The following is a 14,220-nucleotide window of genomic DNA, read 5'->3' as shown; positions in this document are numbered from 1 at the left end:
GTTGCCCCCCCGGCGCTCCCACCGTTGCCCCCCGGCGCTCCCAGCATTGCCCCCCCCCCAGCGCTCCCAGCATTGCCCCCCCCCCCAGCGCTCCCAGCATTGCCCCCCCCCGGCGCTCCCAGCATTGCCCCCCCCGGCGCTCCCAGCGTTGCCCCCCCCCGGCGCTCCCACCGTTGCCCCCCCCCCGGTGCTCCCACCGTTGCCCCCCCCCCGGCGCTCCACTGTTGCCCCCCCGGCGCTCCCACTGTTGCCCCCCCCCGGCGCTCCCACCGTTTGCCCCCCGGCGCTCCCACCATTGCCCCCCAGGCGCCCCCACCATTGCCCCCCCGGCGCTCCCACCGTTGCCCCCCCGGCGCTCACAGCTTTGCCCACCGGCGCTCACAGCTTTTGCCCCCCTGCGCTCACTACCCCCCGTCCCCTTGGTGTGGGAGATGGGCTCGGGGGCGGGCAGTGGTTGCTGCGCGGTCGTGGGCGGTGCAGGGGCTGGCAGGCGGTGCAGGGGGAGGCGGGGTGCATCAGTGTGTGCATCAGTGTGTGCATCAGTGTATGTGTGTATGTGTATCAGTGTGTGTATATGTATCAGTGTGTGTATGTGTGTGTGTATGTGTGTGTGTATCAGTGTGTGTGTGTATGTGTGTGTGTATCAGTGGGTGTGTGTGTATCAGTGGGTGTGTGTGTATCAGTGGGTGTGTGTGTATCAGTGGGTGTGTGTGTATCAGTGGGTGTGTGTTGTGTGTGTATCAGTGGGTGTGTGTTGTGTGTGTATCAGTGGGGGGGTGTTGTGTGTGTATCAGTGGGTGTGTGTTGTGTGTGTATCAGTGGGGGGGTGTTGTGTGTGTATCAGTGGGGGTGTGTTGTGTGTGTATCAGTGGGGGTGTGTTGTGTGTGTATCGGTGGGTGTGTGTGTATCAGTGGGTGTGTGTGTATCAGTGGGTGTGTGTGTATCAGTGGTGTGTGTGTGTGTGTGTGTGTATCAGTGTGTGTGTGTGTGTGTGTGTGTGTGTGTGTGTGTGTGTGTGGTGTGTGTGTGTGTGTGTGTGTGTGTGTGTGTGTGTGTGTGTATCAGTGTGTGTGTGTGTGTATCAGTGTGTGTGTGTGTGTGTATCAGTGTGTGTGTGTGTATCAGTGTGTGTGTGTATCAGTGTGTGTGTGTATCAGTGTGTGTGTATCAGTGTGTGTGTATCAGTGTGTGTGTGTGTGTGTGTGTATCAGTGTGTGTGTGTATCAGTGTGTGTGTGTATCAGTGGGTGTATGTGTGGGTGTGGGTGTGTGTGTTTGTGTGTATCAGTGGGGGTGTGTTTGTGTGTATCAGTGGGGGTGTGTGTGTATCAGTGGGGGTGTGTGTGTGTATCAGTGGGGGTGTGTGTGTGTATCAGTGGGGGTGTGTGTGTGTCAGTGTGTGTGTGTGTGTGTGTATCAGTGGGGGGGGTGTGTGTGTATCAGTGGGGGGGTGTATCAGTGTGGGGGGGGGTGTATCAGTGTGGGGGGGTGTGTATCAGTGGGGGTGTGTGTGTGTGTGTGTGTGTGTATCAGTGGGGGTGTGTGTGTATCAGTGGGGGGGGTGTATCAGTATCAGTGTGTGTGTGTGTGTGTATCAGTATCAGTGTGTGTGTGTGTGTGTGTGTGTGTATCAGTATCAGTGTGTGTGTGTGTGTGTGTGTGTGTGTGTATCAGTATCAGTGTGTGTGTGTGTGTGTGTATCAGTATCAGTGTGTGTGTGTGTGTGTGTGTGTGTGTGTGTGTGTGTGTGTGTGTGTGTGTGTGTGTGTGTGTGTGTGTGTGTGTATCAGTATCAGTGTGTGTGTGTATCCGTGGGGGGGTGGTGTGCATCAGTGTGTGTGTGTGTGTATCAGTGTGTATCAGTGTGTGTGTCAGGTGGGTGTGTGTGTCTCTTTCCCTCCCTCTCCCCCACCCTGTCTCCCTCCTTCCCTCCCACCCTGTCTCCCTCCTTCCCTCCCACCCTGTCTCCCTCCTTCCCTCCCCACCCTGTCTCCCGCTCCTTCCCTCCCACCCTGTCTCCCTCCTTCCCTCCCACCCTGTCTCCCCCTCCCTGTCTCCCTGTCTCCCCTCCCTGTCCCCCTCCCTGTCTCCCTCTCCCTGTCTCCCCCTCCCTGTCTCCCCCTCCCTGTCTCCCCCTCCCTGTCTCCCCCTCCCTGTCTCCCTCTCCCTGTCTCCCCCTCCCTTGTCTCCCTCTCCCTGTCTCCCTCTCCCTGTCTCTCCTCTCCCTGTCTCCCTCTCCCTGTCTCCCCCTCCCTGTCTCCCTGTCTCCCCCTCCCTGTCTCCCTGTCTCCCTCTCCCTGTCTCCCCCTCCCCCTCCCTGTCTCCCTGTCTCCCCTCCCTGTCTCCCCTGTCTCCCCCTCCCTGTCTCCCTGTCTCCCCCTCCCTGTCTCCCTGTCTCCCCCTCCCTGTCTCCCTGTCTCCCCCCTCCCTGTCTCCCTGTCTCCCCCTCCCTGTCTCCCTGTCTCCCTCTCCCTGTCTCCCCCTCCCTGTCTCCCTGTCTCCCCCTCCCTCTCCCTGTCTCCCCCTCCCTCTCCTCTGTCTCCCCCCTCCCTGTCTCCCTCTCCCTGTCTCCCCCTCCCCTGTCCTCCCCCTCCCTGTCTCCCCCTCCCTGTCTCCCCCTCCCTGTCTCCCCCTCCCTGTCTCCCTCTCCCTGTCTCCCTCTCCCTGTCTCCCTCTCCCTGTCTCCCCCTCCCTGTCTCCCTCTCCCTGTCTCCCCCTCCCTGTCTCCCTGTCTCCCTCTCCCTGTTCTCCCCCTCCCTGTCTCCCTGTCTCCCTCTCCCTGTCTCTGTCTCCCTGTCTCCCCTCCCTGTCTCCCTGTCTCCCTCTCCCTGTCTCCCCTCCCTGTCTCCCTGTCTCCCTCTCCCTGTCTCCCCCTCCCTGTCTCCCTGTCTCCCTCTCCCTGTCTCCCTCTCCCTGTCTCCCTCTCCCTGTCTCCCCCTCCCTGTCTCCCCCTCCCTGTCTCCCCCTCCCTGTCTCCCCCTCCCTGTCTCCCCCTCCCTGTCTCCCCCTCCCTGTCTCCCTGTCTCCCCCTCCCTGTCTCCCTGTCTCCCCCTCCCTGTCTCCCTGTCTCCCCCTCCCTGTCTCCCTGTCTCCCCCTCCCTGTCTCCCTGTCTCCCCCTCCCTGTCTCCCTGTCTCCCCCTCCCTGTCTCCCTGTCTCCCCCTCCCTGTCTCCCTGTCTCCCCCTCCCTGTCTCCCCCTCCCTGTCTCCCTGTCTCCCCCTCCCTCTCCCTGTCTCCCCCTCCCTGTCTCCCCCTCCCTGTCTCCCCCTCCCTGTCTCCCCCTCCCTGTCTCCCCCTCCCTGTCTCCCCCTCCCTGTCTCCCCCTCCCTGTCTCCCTGTCTCACCCTCCCTCCCTCCCTCACCCTCCCTCCCTCACCCTCCCTCCCTCCCTCACCCTCCCTCACCCTCCCTCCCTCACCCTCCCTCCCTCACCCTCCCTGTCTCACCCTCCCTGTCTCACCCTCCCTGTCTCACCCTCCCTGTCTCACCCTCCCTGTCTCACCCTCCCTGTCTCACCCTCCCTGTCTCACCCTCCCTGTCTCACCCTCCCTGTCTCACCCTCCCTGTCTCACCCTCCCTGTCTCACCCTCCCTCGCCCTGTCTCCCTCCCTCGCCCTGTCTCCCTCCCTCGCCCTGTCTCCCTCCCTCGCCCTGTCTCCCTCCCTCGCCCTGTCTCCCTCCCTCGCCCTGTCTCCCTCCCTCGCCCTGTCTCCCTCCCTCGCCCTGTCTCCCTCCCTCGCCCTGTCTCCCTCCCTCGCCCTGTCTCCCTCCCTCGCCCTGTCTCCCTCCCTCGCCCTGTCTCCCTCCCTCGCCCTGTCTCCCTCCCTCGCCCTCCCTCGCCCTCCCTCGCCCTGTCTCCCTCCCTCGCCCTCCCTCCATCCCTGTCTCCCTCCCTCGCCCTCCCTCCCTGTCTCCCTCCATCCCTGTCTCCCTCCCTCGCCCTCCCTCCCTGTCTCCCTCCATCCCTGTCTCCCTCCCTCGCCCTCCCTGCCTGTCTCCCTCACCCTCTGTCTTATCTTAACTGCCGTATACCTACACCGAAGTAACCTACTCTGCTTTCTTCCAGATCTGACTCAAATTTCACGCGGGAGACATCGGAAGACAGGTAAGGAACACCTCCCCTCTAGTATAGTACCTTGAGGGACTGCGGATCAGGTAAGATCCCGGGCGGGATTGCTGCTTTTAGAAATTGTGAAGAGGGGGCATCCTGACACTGGTTAATGGGTTCAGAATCATTCACATCTGGGTTTTTTTTTTGTTCGATTATTGAGGTGTACACACACACACACACACACACACACACACACACACACACACTCTCTCTAATGGTAGTAAAGTATAAGTGTACTACAATAAATAAAGTGATATATATATATATATATATATATATATATATAAAAATGTGTCCCGGTTTTTCATTTTCAAAATCTGGTCACCCTAGTACTAGTCCCTCTTAGACTTTGTGACACTTTCATCCATATTTTATGAAGTGATTGTGCAGAGCGGTTTAGTAAATTATAAGCAGCGGTTATCAGTGATTGCGAGAAATGACAGGGTGATCTTCATATCATAGCAACTTGTGCTTTCAATTTAATTCAACTGCAGTTTATGGTGCCAAGTGGCATTGGGACTTTAAAGGGTCATTTTCATCAACCTACTATCAGTTTAAAACGCATGTGCTTTAGAAACGCATGGTGCAGCTTATTAAAACAGAATCAGAAAGGCCCTGCTCTCTACAATGTGAAATAATTATCATTCATATCTATGTACAGTATACACAGGTTTTTTGCAGCATTAATGTTCTTGTTCGGGGTGTTCCCAGACCTCTGCTGTGCCTATGCAACATTCTGTATGGCCACTGTGCTCCTCCATTTATGCCACGTCTGACCCCCTGTACAGAACACAGCTCTTGAGAAGAACGGCCATTTGTGTTTCCAAACAAAAAGCACAGTGTTCCTGAACACCCTCCTTCCTCAGCAACAGACAGGCATTTTGCAGTTCATTTTCTCAATGCCGTCCTCCTACAAAGCCCTGGTTTTATGCAATATTTTAAAAAATCCCAGAGCATAACAAAACTCGAGAAAAAAAATAAAATAAAAAGCACACAGGGGAAGGATCTGCAAGGCAGAGACAGCGTTTGTGGTTGTGCAGGAAGGATGGAGGGAGATAAAATGCAGAATCATTTATTAATACATGGAAATACATGGTTTAGATTTCTGCTAAAGCTCTTAGAACGCAAGGAAAGGTTGTGTGTTGCTTGGCCGCAGAGCTGAGCGGTGCTCTTAGGACGTGGGAATGAGGCAGGGGAGAAGTGCCAGGTTGCAAAATTGGAATCTGTCATCATTCTTAAACCCTGTCCATTTCCTCCTCTACTTGGCATGGTAGCCGTGCCAGGGAGGTTAAAGGCATCGCAACGATTCCAATAACTGAACACCCATGTAAATAGGGTTGCCCAAAAATACTGGATACAATGGTAAAAAGTTGCGACCCCCCCAATACATATAAAAAATACCCCCACCCCCCTCCAAATACATATAAAACGTAACCCACGCCCCCCAAAGACATAAAAAATACCCCCGCCACCCAATCAAATTCAAACTTATCTAGGGGATGGTGTTGAGGGGGGTAGGAGGGGTGTCATTGCCTGCAGAGAGGAGGGGGGCGGTGGCTGCAGATAGGAGGGTGGCAGTGGCTGTGGAGGGGGGGGGGACAGTGGCTGTGGAGGGGGGGGAGACAGTGGCTGTGGAGGGGGGGGAGACAGTGGCTGCGGAGGGCGGAGACAGTGGATGCGGAGGGCGGAGACAGTGGATGCGGAGGGCGGAGACAGTGGATGCGGAGGGCGGAGACAGTGGATGCGGAGGGCGGAGACAGTGGATGCGGAGGGGGGAGACAGTGGATGCGGAGGGGGGAGACAGTGGATGCGGAGGGGGAGACAGTGGATGCGGAGGGGGGAGACAGTGGATGCGGAGGGGGGAGACAGTGGATGCGGAGGGGGGAGACAGTGGATGCAGAGGGGGGAGACAGTGGATGCGGAGGGGGGAGACAGTGGATGCGGAGGGGGGAGACAGTGGATGCGGAGGGGGGAGACAGTGGATGCGGAGGGGGGAGACAGTGGATGCAGAGGGGGGAGACAGTTGATGCAGAGGGGGGAGACAGTAGATGCAGAGGGGGGAGACAGTAGATGCAGAGGGGGGAGACAGTAGATGCAGAGGGGGGAGACAGTAGATGCAGAGGGGGGAGACAGTGGATGCAGAGGGGGGAGACAGTAGATGCAGAGGGGGGAGACAGTAGATGCAGAGGGGGGAGACAGTAGATGCAGAGGGGGAGACAGTAGATGCGGAGGGGGGAGACAGTGGATGCGGAGGGGGGAGACAGTGGATGCGGAGGGGGGAGACAGTGGATGCGGAGGGGGGAGACAGTGGATGCGGAGGGGGGAGACAGTGGATGCGGAGGGGGGAGACAGTGGATGCAGAGGGGGGAGACAGTGGATGCAGAGGGGGGAGACAGTGGATGCAGAGGGGGGAGACAGTGGATGCAGCGGGGGGAGACAGTAGATGCAGAGGGGGAGACAGTAGATGCAGAGGGGGGAGACAGTGGATGCAGAGGGGGGAGACAGTAGATGCAGAGGGGGGAGACAGTAGATGCAGAGGGGGAGACAGTAGATGCAGAGGGGGAGACAGTAGATGCAGAGGGGGAGACAGTAGATGCAGAGGGGGGAGACAGTAGATGCAGAGGGGGGAGACAGTAGATGCAGAGGGGGGAGACAGTAGATGCAGAGGGGGGAGACAGTAGATGCAGAGGGGGGAGACAGTAGATGCAGAGGGGGGAGACAGTAGATGCAGAGGGGGGAGACAGTAGATGCAGAGGGGGGAGACAGTAGATGCAGAGGGGGGAGACAGTAGATGCAGAGGGGGGAGACAGTAGATGCAGAGGGGGGAGACAGTAGATGCAGAGGGGGGAGACAGTAGATGCAGAGGGGGGATACAGTAGATGCGGAGGGGGGATACAGTGGATGCGGAGGGGGGAGACAGTGGATGCAGAGGGGGGAGACAGTAGATGCAGAGGGGGGAGACAGTAGATGCAGAGGGGGGAGACAGTAGATGCAGAGGGGTGGAGACAGTAGATGCAGAGGGGTGGAGACAGTAGATGCGGAGTTGGGAGACATTGGATGCGGAGGGGGGACAGTGGAGGCGGAGGGGGGACAGTGGATGCGGGGGGGGGGGGGTGGGGACAGTGGATGCAAAGGGGCCAGCGGCAGGTCATAGCAGTTGCCGCCATGCCCGGCTCTCCCCCAGTTGCAGGATTCTCTCTCCCTGTCTGTCCCACACCGAGGTGTCTGAGGCTGACGCGCTCGGGCCTCCCTCTCATGTCGGCGCACACCGGAAGCCCAGCTGGCGTCAGAGGACCCGGCGCGCGGCAGCATCACAGCACCTCGGCATGAGACAGACAGCAAGAGAGAAGCCTGCAGCGAGGGGAGAGACGGGCATGGTGGCAACTGCTCTGCCCGGCTTCCGCCCCCCCCCCCCCCCGCAGCCACCCTGCATTCGGAGAGGTATTACTGGACGCAGAGGCCAAATACCGGGCTGTCCGGTTCAAAACCGGACACCTGGCAACCCTACATGTAAAATCTCTTAGCTCTGATCACACATACATACATACATACATAAAGCATGGGATAAGCTACCCAGCATAATACAGAGAACAGCGTACACACAGTAGCTCGTGTTGAGGTTAAAATGAAGCAGTGAAAAAGCTATATGGAGCATGACTACTCCCTCCTGGAGTGTCTGATATCGGTGCAAACCCCAGTGTGATGCAAGCAACACGTACACACTGCCCCCTGGCAGGTTCCTCTCCAGTGTCCTATAGACATATCACTAGTGATGGACATAGTAGCAGCCAATGACAAAGACTGTGGAAGAGGTAGGACTAAGGGGGAGGGGATTCTGGAAGAGGGGCGGCCATGACAGGTGGAGGTAGACCTGCACAAGCCTGAAGGCATTCAAGTGTGATCAAGTGTGACCCGGGGCCAGTCAGAGTCCCGCGGCAAGAGAACGGAGATCCACTGGAGGGAGAGCACTAGCTGGTGCAGCAAGGCCCAGCAGATCCATGCCAAAAAGCACACGCAGTGTAGATTTCCGTCAGAGGGGACCCTCAAATGCTGCAGTTAACAACACTTTAGTGCACCAAGAGCTCCCACTGTGTGCCGGCACCATTTATATAGGGCCATATATTCAATATAATTTATAATATATTCAATATATCAATTGAATTTGTTTAAAAATGCTAAACTAAATATACAGTAGTTGCAGGAAAACGCAAACCGGTTCAAGTGCCCACCCTCAGTATACGCACATTTACATCTACTTACATCCATCAACAGTGATAAGGAGCGGCTCAGTGAGTAAAGACACTGGCACCGAGTCTGAAGCAGGGGAGCCATGTTCAATTCCGGTGTTGGCTCCTTGTGACCTTAGGGAAGTCACTTTATTTCCCTGTGCCCCAGGCATCACAATCATAGATTGTTAACTCCACGGGGCAGGGACTGTGTCTGTAAAGCGCTACATGAAACTAGCAGCGCTGGATATTGCTTAAACTGCAGCTTTAATTCCTCATTGTTTCTCTAATTCATACATAATTTTGTTTAAAAAAATAAAAAAAAACTTCCCAAAAAACATGGAATTGATTAATATAAACCCTATTGGATATTTAAGAAGAGATTGGTTTTGATTCAAGAAGGTTATCATAATCATCATCATCATTAAAAAAAAACTATGGAATTTCCATAATTATCAACCTTTTCTCGCCACTGTACATGAATTCCCTGAAGGGAACTTTACCAATGGCAACTACACCGGTAACCAGGGCCCGACGAATTATAAAAAACGGCACTCGCCCGGAAAAAAAAGGCACTCGCCCTTTTTAAAAATATATTTTTTCAGAATGTACCCACGCCTTCCTCTCTCATTCCCCTCACTTTGCCCGTTGGTCAGTCTTACCGGTGGCTGGGTGGTGCGGCATCTACTAGCATTCTCCTACTGTCTCCCCCTGTAACACCCGTGTCTCCCCTGCAGCTCCGGTAAAAATGGCTGTGCGGCATCAAATGGCGCTGCATTGCCATGACAACAGGACGCAGTGTGTCGTTAAGTTGTCATGGCAACAAGAAGCCACATAACGGCGTGACATTACGTAGCATCCCGTTGTCATGGCAACGCGACATCTTTTTCACAGGAGTTACAGGTGAGACGCAGGAGAATGCCGGGAGCCGCTGCACCGCCCCACCGCCAGCAAGACTCGCAAGTATGTAAAATGCACTCGCCCAGGGCGAGTGCGCAAGTGCATTTGTCGAGCCCTGCCAGCAACTATTCAGAGGGTCCCGTAGAGCCAAGAATAACATGGTTCAGCTCTGGAAGAGGTGGGGTTACGGTTTTAAATTCCCCCTAATTTTTCTACTGTATGAGTGGGACCTCTATCATCATACACGCTCAAAGGCTTTAGCAATTCATAATAGAAAGTATGCCACAGTATACCCTTCAGATGAATGTTTAATAATTAGTGCTTACTAATAAGATTATAGATTGTAAACTCCTTGGGGAAGGGATATCCTTCCTATTGTCTGTCTTAATTTATTTCAACTCGTTGTTATAGAAAGTAATTGTCCTCCCTCCTAGATTGTACTGCGCTCCAGAATATGTTATCATTATTATCTTTTTTTTAATGGTGATAACACTGTGGCTTTGATTTCTTCTGTGGATATGTTGTCCCCTACCAGGAGCACCTTTCTTCCTCTCAAACGTCGGTTTTAAGGTAAACGGAGAACAAATCACTTTATAGATCTGTGATTCCATCCTCGAGTCCAGATTATCCAAACCCAGCAAGTCCAATTACAGCATATTGAATCCATAACCTGCATTCTCCTGTTCAGTTGACTCGCTGCCTTTTGACAATGCTGGAGAGTTGAGGGCATGTCTACAGGCTGATCTACAGGTTGTATTGCTCGTATTATTATTATTATTTTCTAGGATTGAAGCAGAGGGTCTCCGGAGCTGAACCCTATTCATTTCCGCTCAGGGGACCCCCTTCTTCCATAGGTGGTGCTGGTATCTCTGTGCAGTTTAAAGACCCCATGTCATGCAGGCCAATAGAAGCCGCAAGGGATGACACCACGGCTTCCTATTGGCCCCGTGTGACGTGGGGCATTTAAACGTCGCCATTTAGCTAGGCACACAAGTTCCCTGGCTGCAGGGATACCGGCACCACTATGGAGGTAAGCATTTCTGGAAGAAGGGGTCCCCGGATTTCAATTTAATGAGGTTCAGCCCTAGAGACCCCCTGCTTCAAAACCTATAATAAACAAGAAACAAGCAATGTAACGACTAGTGCTGCTTTAACCAAACATTGCCTTTCTGGAAAATATGTGCCTGTATGTGTATTTATGTTTGTGTATTAAGGGTCAGCTTAGGGAGAGGCACAGGCCAGCTGCACTCATTTCTAAAGCCCAGAGCTGAACATTTTGGCATAAAAATGTGTGTTGCAGAGTTTCCAATGGAAAAATATTGCTGATTCATACTCTGCAAAACCCAAAAATGCTGACAAGGACCCACAGCCTTAATAAGTTACAGCACTAGTATAAAAACAGACTGCAATTGAGAGGAATACTACAGAAAGCTTCTCCAAATTAAATACTGGGTTGCCAAATGACATTGACTACACATCTCTTAGGTTGACAGTATATTAATATGAAGCACAATTTTAGTATGCACGGTCAGCTTGTAGTGGAAGCAACGGGTGTGAGGTCCCTTCAGTGTATCATTATCATTAGGTCACCCTCTGATACAAGGTACAGATGCAATTGTTGGTGGGACACTGTATGAAAACCCCACCATTGTAGTTGCTCTTATTTCAAGCTATAAGCAAGGAACCTCCAGAACTCAACTCTGCATATTGTGATGTTTTTCCAAATCTCTCTAAAATGCCATGACCATGTTTCTCCACTGGCAGGTCCTATATAGCTCAATATCCTCATGTCCCAGCCCACTGATTCATTACTTTGTATGGATGATTTAGCTCACCAGGTATAAGCGCTTATAGTTCCAATATTAAACAGGGACTTCACAGTTCCCCAGAATATAAAATTGCATCCAATAATTTAACCCACCAGTTTTAGAAAAGAATGGTCAATCCTTCAACCTTGTACACGATGCCCCTTTCTTTAACTACACAAGGAGCTTGCGCTCACCAATAGGTTGTCAAAATCCTTAGCACTTGTATAACATCCCCCTTTCCATGGGTATAACCAATTCAGCGGTTTGGTGCTCAAAAGAACCAGCGAAGGGGGTGGATTGCATAGTTTCCACAGTGAATGCTGATCATCTGGGTCACAGTGTGCTGAAAAACTCTTGATTTTGAAACAGCATTACATGCTCAGAAGTGAAGTCAGCATGAGAGAAAATCATTTGATAACAGCCCAATTCCTACTTGCCTACTATGCAGGTAATTACATATGTGTTACTTTCGCTCATGACGCGCTGGCCCTAGTCACACACACACAATTAGCTGTATGGTACACATACCTGGTAAGAAAGGGATCATTCGCTGTTTTGGATCCTTCTGACCTCCTTCCACTGGAAACTTGTCCAACATTTGCATCTAAAATAAAGAACAGAACATGATTTTTTTTTTTCAATCTAACCAACAGGGCTTGCAATCAGAGAGGGGGGAGCCGAAATACAGACGAGGGGCAAGTGCAGAGAAAGAGGAGGAAGTCAGAGAAGGAAATCCTGTAACTTCTTGTGAATTTAGGACATGACAACCAAATACAGTAATACAAAAAATTTCAGAGATTATTTTTTATTGTTTCTTGAATCAATGCTCACCAACGCTTTGTAATTTGGTTACCTGTCAACGTAGCCCTTAATAGTAATACAATTCTCAGAACAGCTGGTCACTCAGGACCTTGGGCTCTGGGTATAATATTAACTGTACTGCAGGTCACGACATTGCAAACATGCATCATTTTCTCGATTACCTCTCTGATGTTAGGCTGGATGCAATACATTGCTCTGCCTATTAGCAAAGGGGTTATTATTGGGTATTTTGCAATTTATTGTAGCTAGCAGCCAGTGAGACCCACTTCCTTTGCAACGCTCCTACATCCTTCACAGGCTCCAGCCAGTAAGCAGGTCCACCCCTTCCCCCACTTGACAGTTGCAGGTCTCCCAGACCACTTCCCCATCGACAGCCATGGTACCCTCTCCCCTGCTCTTCAGAAGTCCTGTGCCCCAGAATTAGGTGGATAGCTGACCAGCAGTGATAATTTTAACACAATTCTCATTTATAATAAAAAAAAAACCACACACACCACGAAACTACCTTTGACTGATGCACGAATAAAAATGTGTGTGTTGGCTAAAACTTCTGAGACTGTCCTGTCCTCCATTATAGTTGCACTTGGTTACATTTTATTGATAAAAAAAAAAATTGGTATTCCTGCAGATCAGAGCCAGGGTCCCCAATGTCTGGGAAATCCAGTGCTTCCCGAGCACAAAAGAGAATACAAGAGTCGCTCCTGTGGCCAACAGAGAGATGCAACTTTATCAGGAGATGACGTGGTGACGTTTGAGCTGTGACCCCACAGCCATATTCGTCGGGGTTTTTTTTACTCTAGTTTAGACATACACAAAATAAACTACAAATTTATTGGGAATCGGTGGGTCCCTAGAGGTTGGGCACAAGAGATGAGCTCATGGAGACTCCCCACTTCAGGTAAAGGAAAAGATAAGAGATAGAGATAGATATATATGCACATGCACGTATACACAGTGTGTGTATGTATATATGTACGTTTGTATATATATTTGAGAAGGGGGGGGGGGGGAATTGCAGCTTCAAAATAAGAAAGTTTTAAGCAATGACGAAAAACATACAAACAGAACACAGCTTGTTGTTTCAGTTTGGCTTCTGCTCATTTCATTTCATTTGTTCCAAATGTTTCTCCACTATTCACCAGCTTTTCTCAGCCACAAGATGAAAGCAACATAACAGACCATGGCTGAGGGAACTTAGATCAGAAGCATTTCAGTAAATGAATGAAGGGATTCATTTCAGAGTATTGTTACCAAACTGATGGGCACAGCAATTTCTTTGGAAAAATATATGGAAAAAAAAAGACTGTATATTTCAGGCACCACATACTAGCAAATAGTAGGGACAAAATGATGAAAAATGTAGCAAAGAAGGATAGAAGGATAGAAGGATGAAGGATAAAAAGTTGGTGAGATTTTTAAAACGATGTGGAGGAAGCGAAGGAAGAACACGAGAGAGAGAGAGAGAGAGAGAGAGAGAGAGAGAGAGAGAGAGAGAGAGAGAGAGAGCTACAGAATCGAAAGAGTGCTAAAGAATGAAAAAGAAAGACAGAGAGAACAAGACAGAGAGAACGAGAGAGAGAGAAAACGAGAGACAGAAAACGTGAGAGAGAGAGAACGAGAGAGAGAAAACGAGAGAGAGAGAGAGAACGAGAGAGAGAGAGAGAACGAGAGAGAACTTTTTTTTTTTAAAGGTACCCCATGGGTGGAGCTAAGAGTTCACCAACAAGCCATCCAATCCTCCAACAAAATGTCAGAGTAGTGTTTGCCACATCACACTCACTGTGGAACATGGAGGAAATGCTGGGCTCGGCATTTTACATCAGCATGATGCAGCTGCCAAACGGCAAGTCTACGCCAAGGAAAACAAAGCAAGACCCTGTTCTAACCGCGCCAGTTGGTCTGTATTAGATGGGGTGGGGTGGACCGCATTATGGAGAACTGCAGAAATGCAAAGTCCTTTTCATAGAAAGGATAACAGCTGTTCTACTGATGACACAACCCAATTGCTGCAGCCACAAAGAAAACTAAGCCAAGCAGGATATTGGGGGGGGTGGGAGGGAAAAAAAAAAAAAAAAAACATTAAAAAAAAAGTTCTTTAAATTCAAAATACATGTATTTTCTGTACTCAGGAGTAAATGCTGTTTAGTTGAAAGGTTTTCTCCTTCCCCCCACAACAATCAGCTTTACAAGCTCAGATCCCCCCCCATCCTCATTCATCCCAGAAATATCATTCTGGATTCACTGAAAGGTCACTGAAGACGGCCACAACTCTGGATTTCCACAAAGTATGTAGCTTTCTGTCCGCAGAGTAATGCCTTTTTTTATACATGTTCAGCTCTTTCTCCCCCCTCCC

At 51.6% G+C, this 14,220-nt stretch overlaps 1 protein-coding gene across 1 annotated transcript in view; it reads right to left on the bottom strand.

Moving 5' to 3' along the window:
* Positions 1–14,220, bottom strand: part of SH3PXD2B (SH3 and PX domains 2B) — a 133,278-nt gene that overhangs the window by 73,195 nt on the left and 45,863 nt on the right. The window contains exon 3 of the mRNA XM_075600984.1: positions 11,574–11,649. Coding sequence (XP_075457099.1) covers positions 11,574–11,649 — 76 coding nt within the window. The remainder of the gene's footprint in view (positions 1–11,573; positions 11,650–14,220) is intronic.

Source organism: Ascaphus truei, chromosome 5 (assembly GCF_040206685.1).
Source record: "Ascaphus truei isolate aAscTru1 chromosome 5, aAscTru1.hap1, whole genome shotgun sequence".
NCBI lineage: Eukaryota > Metazoa > Chordata > Amphibia > Anura > Ascaphidae > Ascaphus > Ascaphus truei.
The sequence above is the reverse complement of the archived record's forward strand: the minus strand, read 5'-3'. Positions and strand labels throughout refer to the sequence as shown.